Here is a 16,657-nt window from a genome sequence, read left to right as displayed (position 1 = left end):
GGTAGTCCATGCCCTAAAACAAGGGGTCACATGTCTTCTCTTACTGTTCATTAGTGATATAGCAGACAAAGCATCTATTAAACCTCTAATACACACATTTATACAGATGTCTGCATGCTGGCTTTCTAGCTTCTGTACCTCTATCTACATCTATATGAGAAAAATAACCACGCAATAATATTTTAACTTCAAACTTTGAGGTCATTACTGTCCAGAAAGCTCAAAAAAAGTTCACTGGACATGCTGACACGCCACTACGATGCTTGGATTCAATGCTTTTGCAAGTCAAAATGCTGTCTCCTCATTCTGATTCCTAAATGATTTGCTTATATTAAACATTTAAAGCATCTGTATGCAATTTTTTTCTGGCCCAGAAATGAGCTCCGCCACCACATACAGTATTTTCTCTATTCATTAGCTCATGAGATATTTCTATTGTGATTATAATTCACATATTACTTGTTTGATTAGTTTAATCATTTAAAAGGATTTGTTTACATTTTCTTCTGGCCCAGAAATGAGATCTGACCTAAACCATGAATCTTTTCTTTAAATAGCATCTACTAAGACATAACCAAGTTTGTTTGTTTTTTCTTTCTGTCACAATTCTAATTAGCATTACCACTCATCTAGCTTAGAGAACAAAAAACAAAAATCACATATTGCTACTTTAATTATCTTATTTGTATAGAAATATGGTGCAAATGTTGTTTTATTTTGGAAAATATCTTTTGTTTCTATCATGCTAATCATAGAGCTCTTTATCGGCTGAGCAGGGTTGCCAGGGCTGTGTTTTTTACATTGCATCAGATTTATTTTGGAACAAAAATGTGTTATGACAAGTGGACAGTGTGTGGACAGTGTGTCCATGATGTTAAAAAAACGATTTTGAGGATATATTAAGCATGGATGAGAGAAAAGGAGATTACGGGGTTGATAATGTCCACACAAATTGGAAATCCATCAAGGCTTTTTGGTGCAGAATTTGAGCAGCGGGATTTCACTGAAACCTGGCAACCCAGCCTGCTATCTTCATACTCGCACATTTCGTTATAAAATTTATATTTCTCCCTCACACAACTTCTGTTGTTTTTTTTCCTCCTGCACGATCGTAGTCCCAAAACACACCTCTAGAGTTTAGTAGAGTAAAAAACTACTTAATAAAAATATATTATACACGGGACATTTATACGCTTCAACCCTAAGACTTTATTTTCTGAGAACGAGGTCAGAATTTTCCTAAGTGTCAAGTATGTGCATTCCTTGAAGGCAACTTGATATTCGCTGGGAGATTTTAATTCTGATGGGAATGGAACATTAGAGATTAATCACACACACACAAACACACACACACACACACACAAATGCTGCATTAGTCATGTACCTTTACAATATCCAGCATGAGGGAACATTTGAAGCTCCAGTCCAACTTAATCGAGTCGTTCTTTAAAATGTCCTGCCGAATTAAAGACATCGTGTTACGCTATATTATATATGTTTTATACAAGGTTTATAGATTTTATTATAACATATGTTCTGCACATTAAAATCCTGTGCTCATTTATCTTTAGTAAAAATAGCCATAATACAGAAAACTCAAAAAGGTCAGTTAATTTGGGAACATGGAGTAAATATTACATCTGTTCAGAGTCAGCTATATAATTTTTGGTAATTTTCATAATTAGCCATCACTCAATATGTCAACCTGTGTTCTAAAGTGTTACAGGAAATACATGGTGCTGGTTAAAATTTGCTAGAAATGAATAAGTTAAACAAGAAAACCTGTAAACTTCCTTTAGGGCAGTATTCAGTCAGAATAACCGGCTGTGGTGAGCCCAGACAAGCTCCAACAAACTTACAGATGTTCTGGTGGCTCAAATCTCTGCACTGGTGTGAAGATGAAAGAGGAAAGGAAATACAGGGTTTCTCGATTAATTCTATTATTATCTAGGCGTCCCACCAATAAAATGGTGAACAAAAATCAGAAACATTAAATGAAAATGTTGAACACAGTGATGATGATGGTGCAGCTGTGTCTAGAACATGAACAAAACCTGGAGACTAAGCTCCTGAACCTGACCTGAACTCTATAACTTCAGACTCAGTACTCATCCTGGTCATTATGGCTTGGGACTCTGGACTTGATCTGGACCCTATGGCTAGATGACTCTGGAATTGTTCTGGACTCTAGATCTTGGGACACTGTAACTGATCTGGACCCTATGGCTTGGGACTCTGGAATCTGGACTCTAGAGCTTGGGACACTGGAATTGATCTGGACTCTAGAGCTTGGGACACTGGAATTGATCTTGGCAATACAACTTCAGAGTTTGGACTCAACCTGGTGTCCACAGTAGGGACTCTGGACTCAATTCTTATTCTGCATCTTAACAGCTTGGGACTTCAAGGAGTCAGATCAGATTCTATGGCTGGAACTCTGAATTTGACTTTGGACTTGCCCTGAACTCTACAGCTTCAGAGTTTGCAATCACCTGCACTCTATAATATGAGAATCTGGACTCTGTCTAGTCTCTACAATTTGGCACTCTTGACTCGACCAGAACCCAATAACTTGGGACTCTTGACTCGGGCTGATCTTTACAGTTTCAGACTTTGGACTCAGCAAAGACTCTACAGCTTGGGACTCTCAGATGTAACAATGGACTCTAAACCTAGAGTGCACTGAGACTGGACTCTATGACTCTGGACTCTCCTTGTGTTAATGACTGCGACTTTGGAGTTAACTTCATCAAAAACTTATTACTTATAAAAACACATATTGTACATATGGGATTAAAATGTTAGTTAAATAATAATAACAACAACAATAATAATAATAATAATAATAATAATAATAATAATAACAATAATAATAATAACACAACCTACAGCTGCAGTCTTGTGTGCTGCATTGTTCCTTTAAGTGCTCACCCGTTTTAGCTCGGTCAGCAGGTCATTGCTCAGATGCACACTTCTCACACTCAGGAAGCGAACGCAGCAAACCGTCCCCTTTACCCCGAGCCCAGTGAGCGAGCAGAACAGAATTAGGACATGCCAGATATGTACGCAACATTTAACCACACGGCTTTATGAAATCGTGTCTGAGGTTAATTATACAACACTCCCAGGTTAATTGACGCACAAACATGATTGTCCCTCTGTGAGGGCCAGAGAAATGTCAAGGCTTCGCATACTCACGTTATAAACAGCAGTCCTCTGGGCTGAAGCTTTGTCCTGCATGCTGCAAATGATGGACTCCAGTGAGGCCTGTATGGATTTGCATCTCGGCAGCTGGGTCTTTTTTGGAGCGAGAGAAAGTGTAAATGGAAAATCTAACTGCCGTAAATGTGAGCTACTAAAACTGCTTATTTACAGCGTGTGTGAAATGTCAGCTTGCTGAATGGTACTGATGCAACCGCATGAGCGTGGAACAAGCGTAGTGAAAGGCCTATCATTACGGCCAGATGCAAAACCACAATTAGTGACATAAAGGGAACAACATGCAGTGCAACATAAAACCATTTATCATGCACTTATTAAGTGTGTGAAATAAAGATAATCTGTGAAACAGAGAGCAGGATATTTTACACCACACTCTCAACTCAACTCTCAACAACTTCCTGTTCTCATTAAAGTTAGCGTAAGCTGTGAACTTTCTACACAAAAACAAATCGTGTACATGATGATTAAAAGGCTTGCACAAGCTAAAGGACCTAAAGAGGTTAAAAGTTCAGAAAGGTTTGCTGTGATCACGACAGTGAAAAAGATCTCAGGTCAGGATGTAAGAGATAGTCCGCAATCTCTGTGCGTTGACCTCTGACCTTTCCTGCCACTGCCGAGCAGCTCGACTCCATCATGATGACATCAGCAGCATCGATCTTCCACAGCATCATGGAAGCCTTCTGCTGCAGTTTGTACTTCCTGTTAACAAGATTTGAGATGTTGCACCACATCTTGAACATTTTAGCTATCTGATCAGTCAATCACAGTGCAGAAAACAATGCATACAACCTAGCAGATACCAGACAAGACCTTAGCAATCGTCTGATCTGAGAGATAGCAGAGGAGAAGGAACAGGGAAATTATCACTTTTTACAAATGTGATGAGCAGAAAAGCATCTCAAAACCACAAGTAGATCTGCAACCTGAGGCTGGAGTGGACACTAAAACCGGCCTGGATAAAGAGACCAAGAGACATTTTCTTCTAGACATCATCTTCTATTCACTTTAGGTGAACTTGTTCCTGGTGTAACCTCAGAGATAACACTTTTCCCTGCTCTGATGTTTGATATGAACCCAAGCTCCTGAACTTTATCTACACCGCTTTACACATTCTGCCGCATGATTGGCCGATCGGACGATCGGATGAATGAGCAGGTCCTTGGATCTTGGATCCTAACGAACGATTCTGAAACTACTTGGTTTATTCTTATGGAAGTTTATCTCTACTCACGCCAAGTCATGCTTACATTCCAGCTGGAGCTTCATTTACTAATATTCAGTCTCCCAAATCTGAAAATATGATCTTCATGGCTCGTTTACGATTTTGTAAGTTGTGTAAGGTGCGTTATTCTTTTCCACCACTAGTGGATTAATCAGATACAAATGCTGATAGCTTGAGTTGTTGATATAACATGCTTTCATGAAATGAATAAATAGGTTTTAGAAATAATTGTATACTGTGTGAAATGGTGAGAATATCAGTTTGATTATACTGAAGATTTCTGCAATGAGAATTTAACATATAAAAAAAACAACATATCTTTGTGAATAATTTACCACTGCAGGTTCATGCCTTCATGCCTGGTAACTGTTTACTTTCTGTTTTGTTTATTTATTTATTTTTTTGGTTGTTTTTTTTTAGTATTATTACCTTTTAATTTTTATTTTTTTATTTTTTAAAAAATGATTAATTATATTTTTAAATGTATAAAAAAGTTATATTTATATTTATAAAACTAAATATGAAAAACAAAAAACAATATTATAAATGAATAATTATATAAATGAGTAATGAATAAATACACAAATAAATAAAATAATCATTTTAATTCATGTAAATATATTTTTTTTAAATCATAAAAAATGTAAAATAAAAAATATAGACATTAAAGGATTAAATGGTGTGTGTTTATTAAGGTTACCTGTAGAGAATGGCAACTGAAAAAGACCCTATGGCGATCAATCCCACAATAAGACCCACTGAAAATCGACTCTCTGAAACACACACACACACATTCACAATTTATTTTTTCCAAAAATGTAGACCCTAAAATATAGTCTAGCCAGGAGAAACCCTGGCTGTATAATGTTTTTTTTTTCAGACTTTTATTACTTGAACCTGCTGTCCGCTGAAGGCTGGACAGAAATCAGTACATTGCTAAAAATAACTCTGAATAAATAACAGAATTAAAAAAGAAAGTGGAATCTATATTCCAGTAAGACTGAGTTTCAGATCTGGAAGGCACGGGTGAATAATTCAGAGCAATCTCGATATTTTCTCCTCTTTATTCCACCGTTCTTTCTTTTTTAATCAAAGCAGAAGAGCAGAGGTCATGAAGATCTCGTTTGGTGAAGTGGAAAAGTTAAAGCGCATGATGATGTGGCCCAGAAGCTCAGGAGCAAATCTGGATCTCTAGCTCCCCCTGTTGATCTGAAAGGGAGAACTGCAACAACTCCAGAGAATTCCTCATCACTTACAGGAGGAAAAAAAAGATTTAAAGATTTATTTTTAAAATTAAATTTCTAATAAATGTGGTTATACTATTTACAATTGAGAGGAAAAATAAGACGTATTTCCCAAAAAAGAATCTGAGGTAGTTTTATTAAAAATAAAATGAATAAATAAATAAATGAATAATAATATTTATTATTATTATTATTATTATTATTATTATTATTATAAATATATGTATAAATATAAATATATATTTTAAATAATAAATATATTTATTTAATAAATGAATAAATTATTCATTTATTAATAATAATATTTAGTGTTTATTATATTTAAAAAATATTATTATTGTTATTATTAGAATTTATTATAACTGCTGTTACATGCCTGTAAGTGGATATTAGAAAGAAGCTACATATGAGTCTATATAACTCTCTGTCTCTCTCTCTCTCTCTCTCTCTCTCTCTCACACACACACACACATTATTACTAATACGTTGCTACTATTATGAACTCCATTCACTACTAAATTAATCAGCTATGGGATCGTGTGATGAGGCTGCATCATTTTCACAAGCTGGATGTTGCACTTTTTATCTGATTCTGGTTACATTTACTGTACCTGTGTTGGCACAGAGTTCTCCTTTAAACCCACATGGAGGGGAATCTTTAGGAGGACTCCACCTTTCTCCAGGCCAGCTGATGTGAATCCCTTCCACTGCTTCGTACACCTTACGTGTCCCAAAGTAGTTAGCAATGACCTATTAAAAAAGGAGAGGCTTAGCATAATGCTGTGTGTGCTCAAAATTGTGTGTGTGTGTGTGTGTGTGTGTGTGTGAGAGAGTGAGACCTGACACTGGCTGTCACTGCCCTGAGTGTGTTTCAGCATATAAGCCGGCTCACGGTCCCCACTGGCATCAATCGTCACGTCTCCTTGGATACCTAGTGGAAGAGCAACAAAGGGACATCCAATAATAACCTTCTCTGGACAGAAATATGTCTGCTGTTTTAAATTCAAGGTTCTGGAAAAAAAACGCAACACTGCATGGCATCAGTCCAGAGTAGAGACGTCAGGCATTTTTACTGACCTGTGATGGTTCTGTTCCACATCCGACGCGTGATCTCAGATCCGTTAAATGGGTCGGAATTCTCACTCAATGTTTCATGTAAAGCCTGAGCGTAAATCCAGACGCTGTCATGAGCAATAGCTGCCAGAACCGATACCTGTTAGAGGACATAGTGACCAAATAATAGGAAATTTGACCACTAACAGTGTCTAGTTTCTTCTTCAGGCATATTCTCAAAAGTGCTGAGACTGAGAACTTTATCATGAGAATTAAAATTGAAATTAAATCCAGGATCTTTATTCTAAGCTAAAGATCTCAGTTCACAATGCTGTATTTTTTATTTACGCAAAAGACAAAAAAATCTAAATGCTGCTTTTTTTCACTTAAAAAATGCCTGTGTTTACATTATGTTTATAAATACAAATAGTTTTATTTTTTAAATTAAAAGTATTTATTTATTATTCATCTAAAACATCACAGCATTAATTAGGCTCAATTAATTTTTATTTTTTATTATAATAAAATAATATCTATCTCACTGAGATTTGTTTTTGTTTCTTCTTTAAGGATGAAAAAATCAGTTATTAGTTCAATTTCATCACCATTTTAATTCATTTTTTAATTCTATTTAAACTATTTACTTTCTTTTAGAGAACCTTTACAATGTAAATAAAATCAGTAAAAAAAAAAAATCACTAAATTTATAGAAAATATTTATTTACAAAATATATATAATTTATAGCTTGTTGGTAAATAAACAAATAAAAACAATTAAATAATTAATGTTTTTAAATGATAATGATTTTAAAATGGTTAAAAATCCCATATATTGTTGTTGTTTTTTTAAGTATTTTTTTAAGTATATATATGTATATATATATATATATATATATATATATATATATATATATATGTATATATATATATATATATATATATATATATATATATATATATATATATATATATATTTTTTTATTTTTTTATTTTTAACTTAATTAGTCCCAGATCTGGTCTGTTCTACTTGGTTATGTCATTGTACAGAATATTTCATATAAACATTTTTCTTCACCACCCAAGCTGACCTTCTCATGTGGTTCATACGTGTATCCAAAGTCCCTCTTCGACCTCTTGATGACGTTCTCAGCAAAAGCTCTGTACTGCTCATCATCAGGTTTGTACATGGACAGGATGAAAAGGGCCTGATAGGCCTGCTTCGCCACCGAGTCATACTCATCTCCTGAGTATTAAATAATTCATAAAAATCCCAAGGTTAAACATTTAGGTACTTTTTCATCATCAATTCTGTCTCATTCTAACTTTTATGAGTATGGCACCTTGTTTCCATTCGAAACTACCAAACATTTCATCCTGACTGTAGGGCATGAAGCAGAAGAAGACATAGTCTCCGCTGGTCAGACCTCGAGCGTGAGCTTCGATCAATAAACTGCGCACCACCTTGCCATCAGCTGAGATCACTACAACTACACCACAGGAGAAATGTTTTTAAAAAAAAAAAACAACAAGGTGAAATTTAAATCTGCAAACAAGAAAAAATTGTATTTTACCACAAAAAGCCCTAAGAGTTTATAGATATTAGTTTCTTCTTAAATTGTGATTCTTAATGTTCATGACTTTCTACTTAAGGAAGTTTATAGCTATAAGTTTCTTTTTAAATTGAAGAACTAAAAAATGTTAATAGCTACAAATTTCTTTTTAAATCACTGCTCTAAAAGTTCATAGCTAAAAATTTCTTCCTAAATCGTTGCTTTAAAAGTTCATAGCTACAAATTTCTTTTTTGTTGTTCAAAACTTTGGTAGCTAAGTTTCTTTCTAAATCATTCCTCTAAAAGTTCACAACTAGGATTTCCTTTTAAATCAAGGATCAAAAAGTTCATAGTTACTTAAAACAGGGCACTAAAAGGTAGCTACATATTTCTGCTAAAGTTGTGGATTTAAAGGTTCATAGCTACGACTTTCTTTTTAAATCATGGCTCTAAAAGTTTACAGCTGCAAATTTCTTTTTAAATCATTGCTTTATTTTAAAGTTTATTTCTTCTCAAATTGTGACTCTTAAAGTTCATGACTTTCTACTTAAGGACGTTCATAGCTATGTTTCTTTTTAAATAAAGAATCTAAAAGTTCATAGCTACAATTTTATTTTGAAAGTGTTGCTCTAAAAGTTCATAGCTATGAATTTCTTCTCAAATTGTGACTCTTAAAGTCCATAGCTATGGTATTCTTCTTAAAACATGGCTCTAAAAGTTAATAGCTATGAGTTCCTTCTTAAATCGTGAGAAATTTCATAGCTACATATTTCTGCTAAAGTTGTGGATTTAAAAGTTCATAGCTACGACTTTCTACTTAAAACATAGCTCAAAAAGTTATTTTATATAAAATTTCTTTCTTACAGCATAGCATGAAAAGCTGAAAACATTCTTCTTAAATCATGGGTCCGAAAGTTCATAGCTCTGAGTTTCATGTTACAGAAAAACCAAAACTCAAAACAAACAACATCGAGGTGAAGCTTAAATCAATAAAATAAATCTATATTTATTTCTTACTGCGAGACCAGCTGGAGACCTCAGTCAGAACTCTCAGCTGCAGCACAGTGGAATTATGGGTAAGAGGACCATCAATCTCCAGATACTTTGCCACTGTGATGTTATTATTCTCTGCTTGGTACCTTAAAGAAAATAAATGATACAGAGAATAAAAGCAGAAGCAGTGTGACAGGGATCCAGTCCAGCCTTAAAACAACACAGGCATAATTTTATTTAAATTTTATTTTTTTTAAATTAGTCTCAATAATTATTTATAAATAAATTCTAATAATCTAATAATGTTTTTGCATTCTTTTGTAATTTAGTTAGATTTGATTTGATGTAGTATACATATTTATTCATTTTAATTTATTGTTTATTTTTTCTAGGGACAGAGTGGGTATGAGTTTTTTTATACTCAACTTTATTTTCTAATTCTTTTTAGTGATTTTAAATTACTGTGGTTTTCAAATTACTTGAAATAATTTTCATTTTCTATAGAAATTTATTCAAATTAACCATATTTTTATATCTATTTTTTCTATATATTTTTTTTAATTTATCATTTTGTATTAGCTTGTATTAATTTTATTGTTCAATTTAGTTTTAGGGACTATTTGTTTCTTTTTCTTTCTTTTTTTTTCCATTTTTCCATTTTTTTAAATTTAGCGGCAGCATTTTTCATTTACAATTTTGTTTCTGATGTTATTTTATTTTATCATATTATTTAATTACAATAATAACTGCGGTACATTTTTACTTCAATAATGGCTTCAATCTTGACTCACCGAATCCCCTCAGCTGGAGTGTTCCACGTGGGTTCACTGTTATAAATTATGCTAATCCGCTGCCATCCGAACTGCTTACAGATCTCTACGAAGAAGGTTCCCAGCTTAGTGAAAGGGCCGAACACTCGCGTCAGGGTGGGAAATGCCTGCTCTCACAACGCGAGCATAAAACAAGCACAAAATTAATGAGATGAAATGAAATGAAAATTCATGAGATGAATCAGCTTTAAATATAGACAAATTGGGACGAATCAGCTGTTTAACAATAGTTAATATGTGTATTACCTTTTTATCTAAAAACTGCTGATCTGCACAAACAGGACTGACCATAGCGATGTTCCAGTAAGCTGCTAGCTTAGCCGTTACAGCACACACCTGAAACGATGCACAATAAAGTGAAAACCCAAACCTCAGTTCAGTTCTATTTCTCGTTTCTGTTTAATTCCTTACACATGAGCAGCAGGGCCCGATGAACGCACTGTACTTATGTTTGTTCTGCAGAGCGACGATCCTCCCCGGACCGACCAGATCGTCACACTCCTCGTCCACATAATGAAAGTCCAGCTGGTGACCTAAAGAGCTCAGTGGGTTAACTCTCAGACCAGATAGAATCATTTCAGTTTTAATAAAGTCAGAACCGGTACCAGTCTCCCAGAGCTCCCTGACCTGGCAGGATCGTCGTGCTGTTGTTCACCGCGTCGATGGCGATGAGAGCCGCGGCTCCGATGCAACCCACGCTGAACGGTGTGGAGGTGTTGGGCATGGCCAAGAGGACAGTGAACCTGGCACTCAGACACACCGACACCATCAGCAGCAGCAGGACTGACAGAACCTGAACTGAGACACAACACAGCTGAGGTTAAACAAAGATGGAGACATGTGGGGTGGTGGGGTGGTACAACTGCAAAACCTCAAACCTTTAAACCTGAAAATAATTCACTACCTGGATCATGTCATGTGACTTTATCACAATTATATCAAACTTTAAAATGATGTAACAAATGACACTAAAGAGAAGAAAACTCAGAGATCAGCGGAGTGACAAGGTGACGACGAGGCAAGAGACTTTTACCTCAACTGATGATGATGATGATGATGATTTAACTTCCTGTTAGAAATTCTTTCCAATCTGTCAGTAAGGTTATTTTTCAGTCAATAGATTATCAATAGATTTAGAAATATAGAGGCAGAGACGTCGTCTACGTCTGTTTTTACTTTCATTTTTCTCTCTCTCTCTCTCTCTCTCTCTCTCTCTCTCTCTCTCTCTCTCTCTATCTCTGTCTGTCTGTCTGTCTGTCAATCGATCTCTCTCTCTTTCTAACCTATCTATCTATCTATCTATCTATCTATCTATCTATCTATCTATCTATCTATCTATCTATCTATCTATCTCTCTCTCTCTCTCTCTCTTTCTCTACAGTAGAATCTATAGTAGATTTTCCGGTAAACATCAAACACACACACAGATGAAATCCCTAATCCCATCTAATCCCGCATGTCTTTAAGGAACAGTGTTAATCTGCAGCTTTCCAGCGTGTTTAATCAATAGAAATGAAGTGAAATGAACAGATTTTCTGTCCAGTATTAAATTGAAAAATGTTCTCATCTGTTCTCATCACTTGCAGCAAAGAAAAACACTCACTTACTGTTCATGCCTTGGAGAAGAAAGAAAAACAGCAGTACTCCAGGAGGAAGATATCTCCCTTAATATTTACATCCAGATTGTTAAAACTCTCCAAAAAAAAAAAAAATAAGACGAGAGGAGAGGAGAAGCCGGAGCGAGAGGAGCTCCAGATACATCAGAGACCGGTCACTGGCTTTGACGTTGTCCTTCTTAGCAACTAGTCGTCCAGGAAAAACAAGTGATACGGTCCATGGGAACTCGCTCCCCCATTACAGAAAAAGAAAACACTTATTTATGTTTATTCTAATACTCGTGACATCACTTCCTGTTTTCACACAGCTGCTCGAGTATGATTCATTAATTCATTGGTTTGGTTCAGCTTTACAGAAGTAAAGAACAGAAAAAAACTCCATGCTGAAAGAAATTGAAGATGTTTAGACTGAAATATTTAGCATGAATCAGATGCTAATTCTTTATGATGATGAAGAAAACTGGTATGAACTTAAGAGAAATGTTTGGAGTCCCAGAATGCAATGCAGCTATAGACACTCGGATCGGCTAGTTATTGGCCTACGAGATGAAGAGCGGGATGTCTGACGATGGTGTTAGCATGAAAGTTGATCTAGAAGCTGAGCAAAATGTACAAATTAAAGCACCACGGCATCGCTCTCATTAAGTAGAGAGCAAACAAAAGAGAAACTGAGCGAGCCGGTCTAAAGGACTAAAGGACTAAAGCGCCGCTGCATCACTCAAGACTGAAATCAGCAAAGCACAACAGCATTGTGTGTAATTAAGGAAAGTAAAAAGAGACCTGCATGTTTCAGACACGCTTTCCTGAGATTTTTAACAACTTCCTCTGCTTTCTCTCACTGTTTCTCACACTCACAGTGGATTGATTTCAGGAGGCAGGAGCGACTCACGGGTGCCAAGCACTTGCACAAAAAGTCACCAAAGTCCTTGTTTTTCAGAAACCATTGAAAATCACATATTTTATCACAAATATTGATACGTAACTCTGTATTCAGGATACGTTTTTTTAAAGGGGGATTTTATCAAGATCAAGCCCCTCTTTCCTGCCCGTGTACACAAAGCTCCACTCACTAGAACCTACATGTTGTAACTTTCAAGCTCTTTTATCTGTTCAGCTGCTAGAAAGCCGAGCTGTTACAGTATAAACTTGGAAAGTTCAGCGTGTCCTGATTTCATGAAGGCTGCGCTGTCCTTTATTTCTTTGTAACATCTTTGTAATTAGCATGGTCAGCACTGTACGCTACACAATGGGCTATTTTGCTGCCTGAAAGCCAAGGCATAACACAATAGCCGCTCTCGTATTGATTTATGAGGATGCTCACGAGGGCAGTTGCTGTCCTTTTTTTTTTTTTTTAATAAGAAAAAAGCCTCGATTCTTTATGGAACGTCGACCGTTTAAACGGTTCAAGGGTTTATCGAGCTTTAAAATTCTGCATCAAGCTTCAACAAGGTGTAATAAAGGATCACGGAAAAGCAGAGCTGTTGTTTATTCTTCTTAGTTTTCTTGTTCGTTATTTAAAAGAATGCATGATTCAGGATGATTATGGTTATCTGGCTGTGCTGAGTGCTTACCGAGTTCAGACTGAGATGTGGGCGGAGTTAAGAAGCACGTTTATGAAATGATTGGCAGCTAAATAAACCAAGTATTTATCCAAGTATTTTGGATTATCTATGTGATACACTTCAGCTAAAGAGAATCAATTATATTTTTTATTATGTTGTACATTTAATTTCAGTTGAATTTATTCATATAGTGCTTTTAACAATGGATATTTTTTTTATTAAAGCAGCTTTACAGTATACTGTAGAAGTATAGAAATATTATAAATAAAAATGTTAAAGATTAAAATGACCTTTTTTTTAGCATTTGCATATATTTGATTAGCTATCGCTCGTATAATAATTTATAGAGATTTTTTCTGTAATGTTTTCCGGCTACATCTATTGAATCCAGAAAAAAAAAAGGTTCACATGTTTCAGAGGCTATAAATAAATGAAAGAAGCTTCACATTGGGCAGCAGTGGATCGTGGGAACGTTTGCTCATGTCTGTCCGCGTCCAGTCAAGTGATCTTGATTCCGTCAACTCAAAAAAAGTCGTCATTTCTATTGGTTGTTTACACCAGCGGCCCAATTCAGGAGTGCTGTCCGAGACCTCTGTCTCTCTGAGTCTGATTTACTGCCCGCACTCCAGCAGATATAAATGCCGTCCTGCTCAGAGTCAGTGGGGACCATGAAAAATGAAAAACAAGCACAAACTGGGAAATATTCAGTTCATCATCAGCACAGAAACACAAGAATCCCTCTTTTACATGTCTGAAAAAAAAAACATCCACTAAATCAAGAAAAAAAATAAACAAGTGAGATAAATATTATGTCATGAGATAAAATAAATAATAAATAAAGACATGATGATTTTATCATTTATCTTAAATGCATAAATGCATTCTTCTTCTTCTTCTTCTTCTTCTTCTTCTTCTTATTATTATTATTATTATTATTATTAATTTTAACATCATGTACTGTGTAGTTTGTTTATTAAACCCAAGACAACACTAGAAAACTTTTCTTAATTTTATACCAGATATTTACCACTGTGACATGAAATAATTGTTTTATGTAACCAAAAAAAAAAAGAAATTTTATATATATATATATATATATATATATATATATATATATATATATATATATATATTTGGATAAAAAAAATGTTTGTCAAAGTCTAGAATAGTAAAATAGTTTCCAAAAAATATAGATTTCTATGCAGAATAACAAAAAAAAAGGAAAACTTTTTTGGTTTATTTATTTATTTATTTATTTATTTATTTATTTATTTATTTATTTATAGGATTTATGACCTTTATTTAAAAAAAAAGAAAGAAAGAAAAAACAGAAATTCTGCAAAAAGCAGGGACAGGACACACACACATCCACACACACACACACACACACACTTTTAACTGCACTCCGTCATCAGCGTGGAGGAACAGGACCAAGCCGGACACAGAGAGTCTGTCTGTGTCGAAACGCACATCCATGTCCAGGAACATCGCATGCACACTCTAAAACTCTCACTGAAAGGTATAATGAACAGGTATGGAGGTTGCGGCACAGTCAGTGATGAAACACCTGAAGCTGCAACAGATGACTTTAATGTCATCATGGATAAAAAGAAAGAATGGAGATGTGAGTTGGTTGATTCAGTAAATTAGCTCAGGTCAGGATAATCGTATCTACTGTCTACACCTGTTGATGTTAACCTAACGGTGGCATACACTGTTGTTGCTAGGCAACTTCAGACTGTTAGCTAAATATTTAATGTAGATTAGAACATTCTGTGTAGCATGAAAACGAGTTGACTTTAAACCGCTTTAAATTTTCTCTCAGCAGTGCATGACGAGCAGACTCTGGATGCTAGGTTAATGTTAGACTCAATATGATCATAACTCAGTGGTTTTCATATCAGAGGACAGATGAGGTGGACAGTTAGGACACATGGAGAGATGGGATTGAATGGACAGATGGAGGACAATGAAAAATGTTCTTTATATTAAAGTTTTTTATTTTTGTGAGATTGTCTGAGAATCTTGCATCCTGTGTACCAAATAAGTAGTGTATCTATTGTATTATTAATTTTCCCATCATTTTGGATTACAGAGGTAAGGAGTACAGAGGGTTATTCCTACCCTGCTATAATACAGTGTTGGAGGAATAAAGATGATCTACTTTAGGTATTTGTGCTGCACAGAAAATTAGCACCAGGAATGTAAATATTTTAGTTTGTTCATTAACTAAGAGTGGTTGTTTATGCATGAGAGACAATTATTAAAGTAATGATCAACATTTTCATATAAGGTGCTGCTGTCTCTCTGCACCCGATTTTACACAATATTGCTGTAACACACACAGTTTATAAAAAGCTTTCTGCTGTTTCTATTCCAAACCCCTGTGGTTTGGTGGATGTGTCTGAGACAGACGTCCTGTACAACAAGTCATTTTACAAGTTATTTTACATTTTCAGGTACAGCGGTTTGTTTGAAGTAAAAGTTTGTGTAACAGTGGAAATTGAGTCTCACATTCTTTACATCTTATTCACACACAAAACATTAACGGTGAACATTTTTGACTTCATAAAATAATTCTCTCAGGTCTTGGCGATCTGCCGCTATAAAACAATAAAGAAAGTAAGACGCCTTTTTTATATACACAGTTTAGTAGCCTAATATTCTTTTTGGCAGAATTTATCATTATAAGCAACTAAATTATTCCCTGGATTTTGTGTCACCATAGTCCCTAAATGTATATAAAAGCAGGAAATGGTATTCAAATAAAAAGCATTTTCCCCCATTTTGTGTCCTTCTCACTCCTCAAACCAAAAATACTCCCTTGAGCAGACAAACAGAACACCTTGTCATGGCTTTAGGTCTCATAAAATTCAATTAAGCGATTAATCATTCAACCCTCCTTAACTTTATACACAGTATTGAGATGTAATTCGCTTCTCCTGCCACCAGGCGGCGCTGCAGATCAACGACTCGACATCCATCCATCCATTCATTTTCTATACCCACTTTATTCCTGATTAGGGTCACGGGGATCTGCTGGAGCCTATCCCAGCACACATTGGATGAAAGGCAGGGGTACACCCTGGACAGGTCACCAGTCCATCACAGGGTCACACATATAGACAGACAACCACACACACTCACACTCACGCCTATGGACAATTTAGAATTACCAATTAACTTAATGTACATGTTTTTGGACTGTTGGAGGAAACCGGAGTTAACCCAGGCTAACATGCTAACTCCATGCCCCTGACAGCTCGACATGATTAGCTCAAATTCCATTCCTAAGCCAAATGTTAATAAAAAGTGACTCCGTACTTTTCTTCACATTAATAAACACTTTATTCTTTGCCACTGTG

At 35.3% G+C, this 16,657-nt stretch overlaps 1 protein-coding gene across 2 annotated transcripts in view; it reads right to left on the bottom strand.

Moving 5' to 3' along the window:
- Window positions 1-11,937, bottom strand: part of si:dkey-37g12.1 (atrial natriuretic peptide receptor 1) — a 24,260-nt gene extending 12,323 nt beyond the window's left edge. For both annotated transcript variants that reach the window (XM_058384168.1, XM_058384169.1), the window contains exons 1-18: window positions 11,722-11,937; window positions 10,742-10,912; window positions 10,526-10,647; window positions 10,361-10,450; window positions 10,076-10,221; window positions 9,309-9,430; window positions 8,082-8,228; window positions 7,830-7,984; window positions 6,766-6,901; window positions 6,528-6,619; window positions 6,300-6,438; window positions 5,145-5,217; window positions 3,822-3,921; window positions 3,199-3,297; window positions 2,932-3,009; window positions 1,783-1,887; window positions 1,385-1,456; window positions 1-13 (exon numbers count right to left, since the gene is read on the bottom strand). The exon at window positions 1-13 is cut by the window's left edge and continues 135 nt beyond it. In XM_058384168.1, the coding sequence (XP_058240151.1) occupies window positions 1-13; window positions 1,385-1,456; window positions 1,783-1,887; window positions 2,932-3,009; window positions 3,199-3,297; window positions 3,822-3,921; window positions 5,145-5,217; window positions 6,300-6,438; window positions 6,528-6,619; window positions 6,766-6,901; window positions 7,830-7,984; window positions 8,082-8,228; window positions 9,309-9,430; window positions 10,076-10,221; window positions 10,361-10,450; window positions 10,526-10,647; window positions 10,742-10,912; window positions 11,722-11,728 (1,867 nt within the window). In that variant the 5' untranslated portion in view covers window positions 11,729-11,937. The remainder of the gene's footprint in view (window positions 14-1,384; window positions 1,457-1,782; window positions 1,888-2,931; window positions 3,010-3,198; window positions 3,298-3,821; window positions 3,922-5,144; window positions 5,218-6,299; window positions 6,439-6,527; window positions 6,620-6,765; window positions 6,902-7,829; window positions 7,985-8,081; window positions 8,229-9,308; window positions 9,431-10,075; window positions 10,222-10,360; window positions 10,451-10,525; window positions 10,648-10,741; window positions 10,913-11,721) is intronic.
- Window positions 11,938-16,657: the final 4,720 nt, after the last annotated feature.

Source organism: Hemibagrus wyckioides, linkage group LG29 (genome assembly GCF_019097595.1).
Source record: "Hemibagrus wyckioides isolate EC202008001 linkage group LG29, SWU_Hwy_1.0, whole genome shotgun sequence".
In the NCBI taxonomy this organism is placed as follows: Eukaryota; Metazoa; Chordata; class Actinopteri; order Siluriformes; family Bagridae; genus Hemibagrus; species Hemibagrus wyckioides.
Note: the sequence above shows the minus strand (reverse complement) of the source record. Positions and strands in the feature narration are given on the sequence as shown.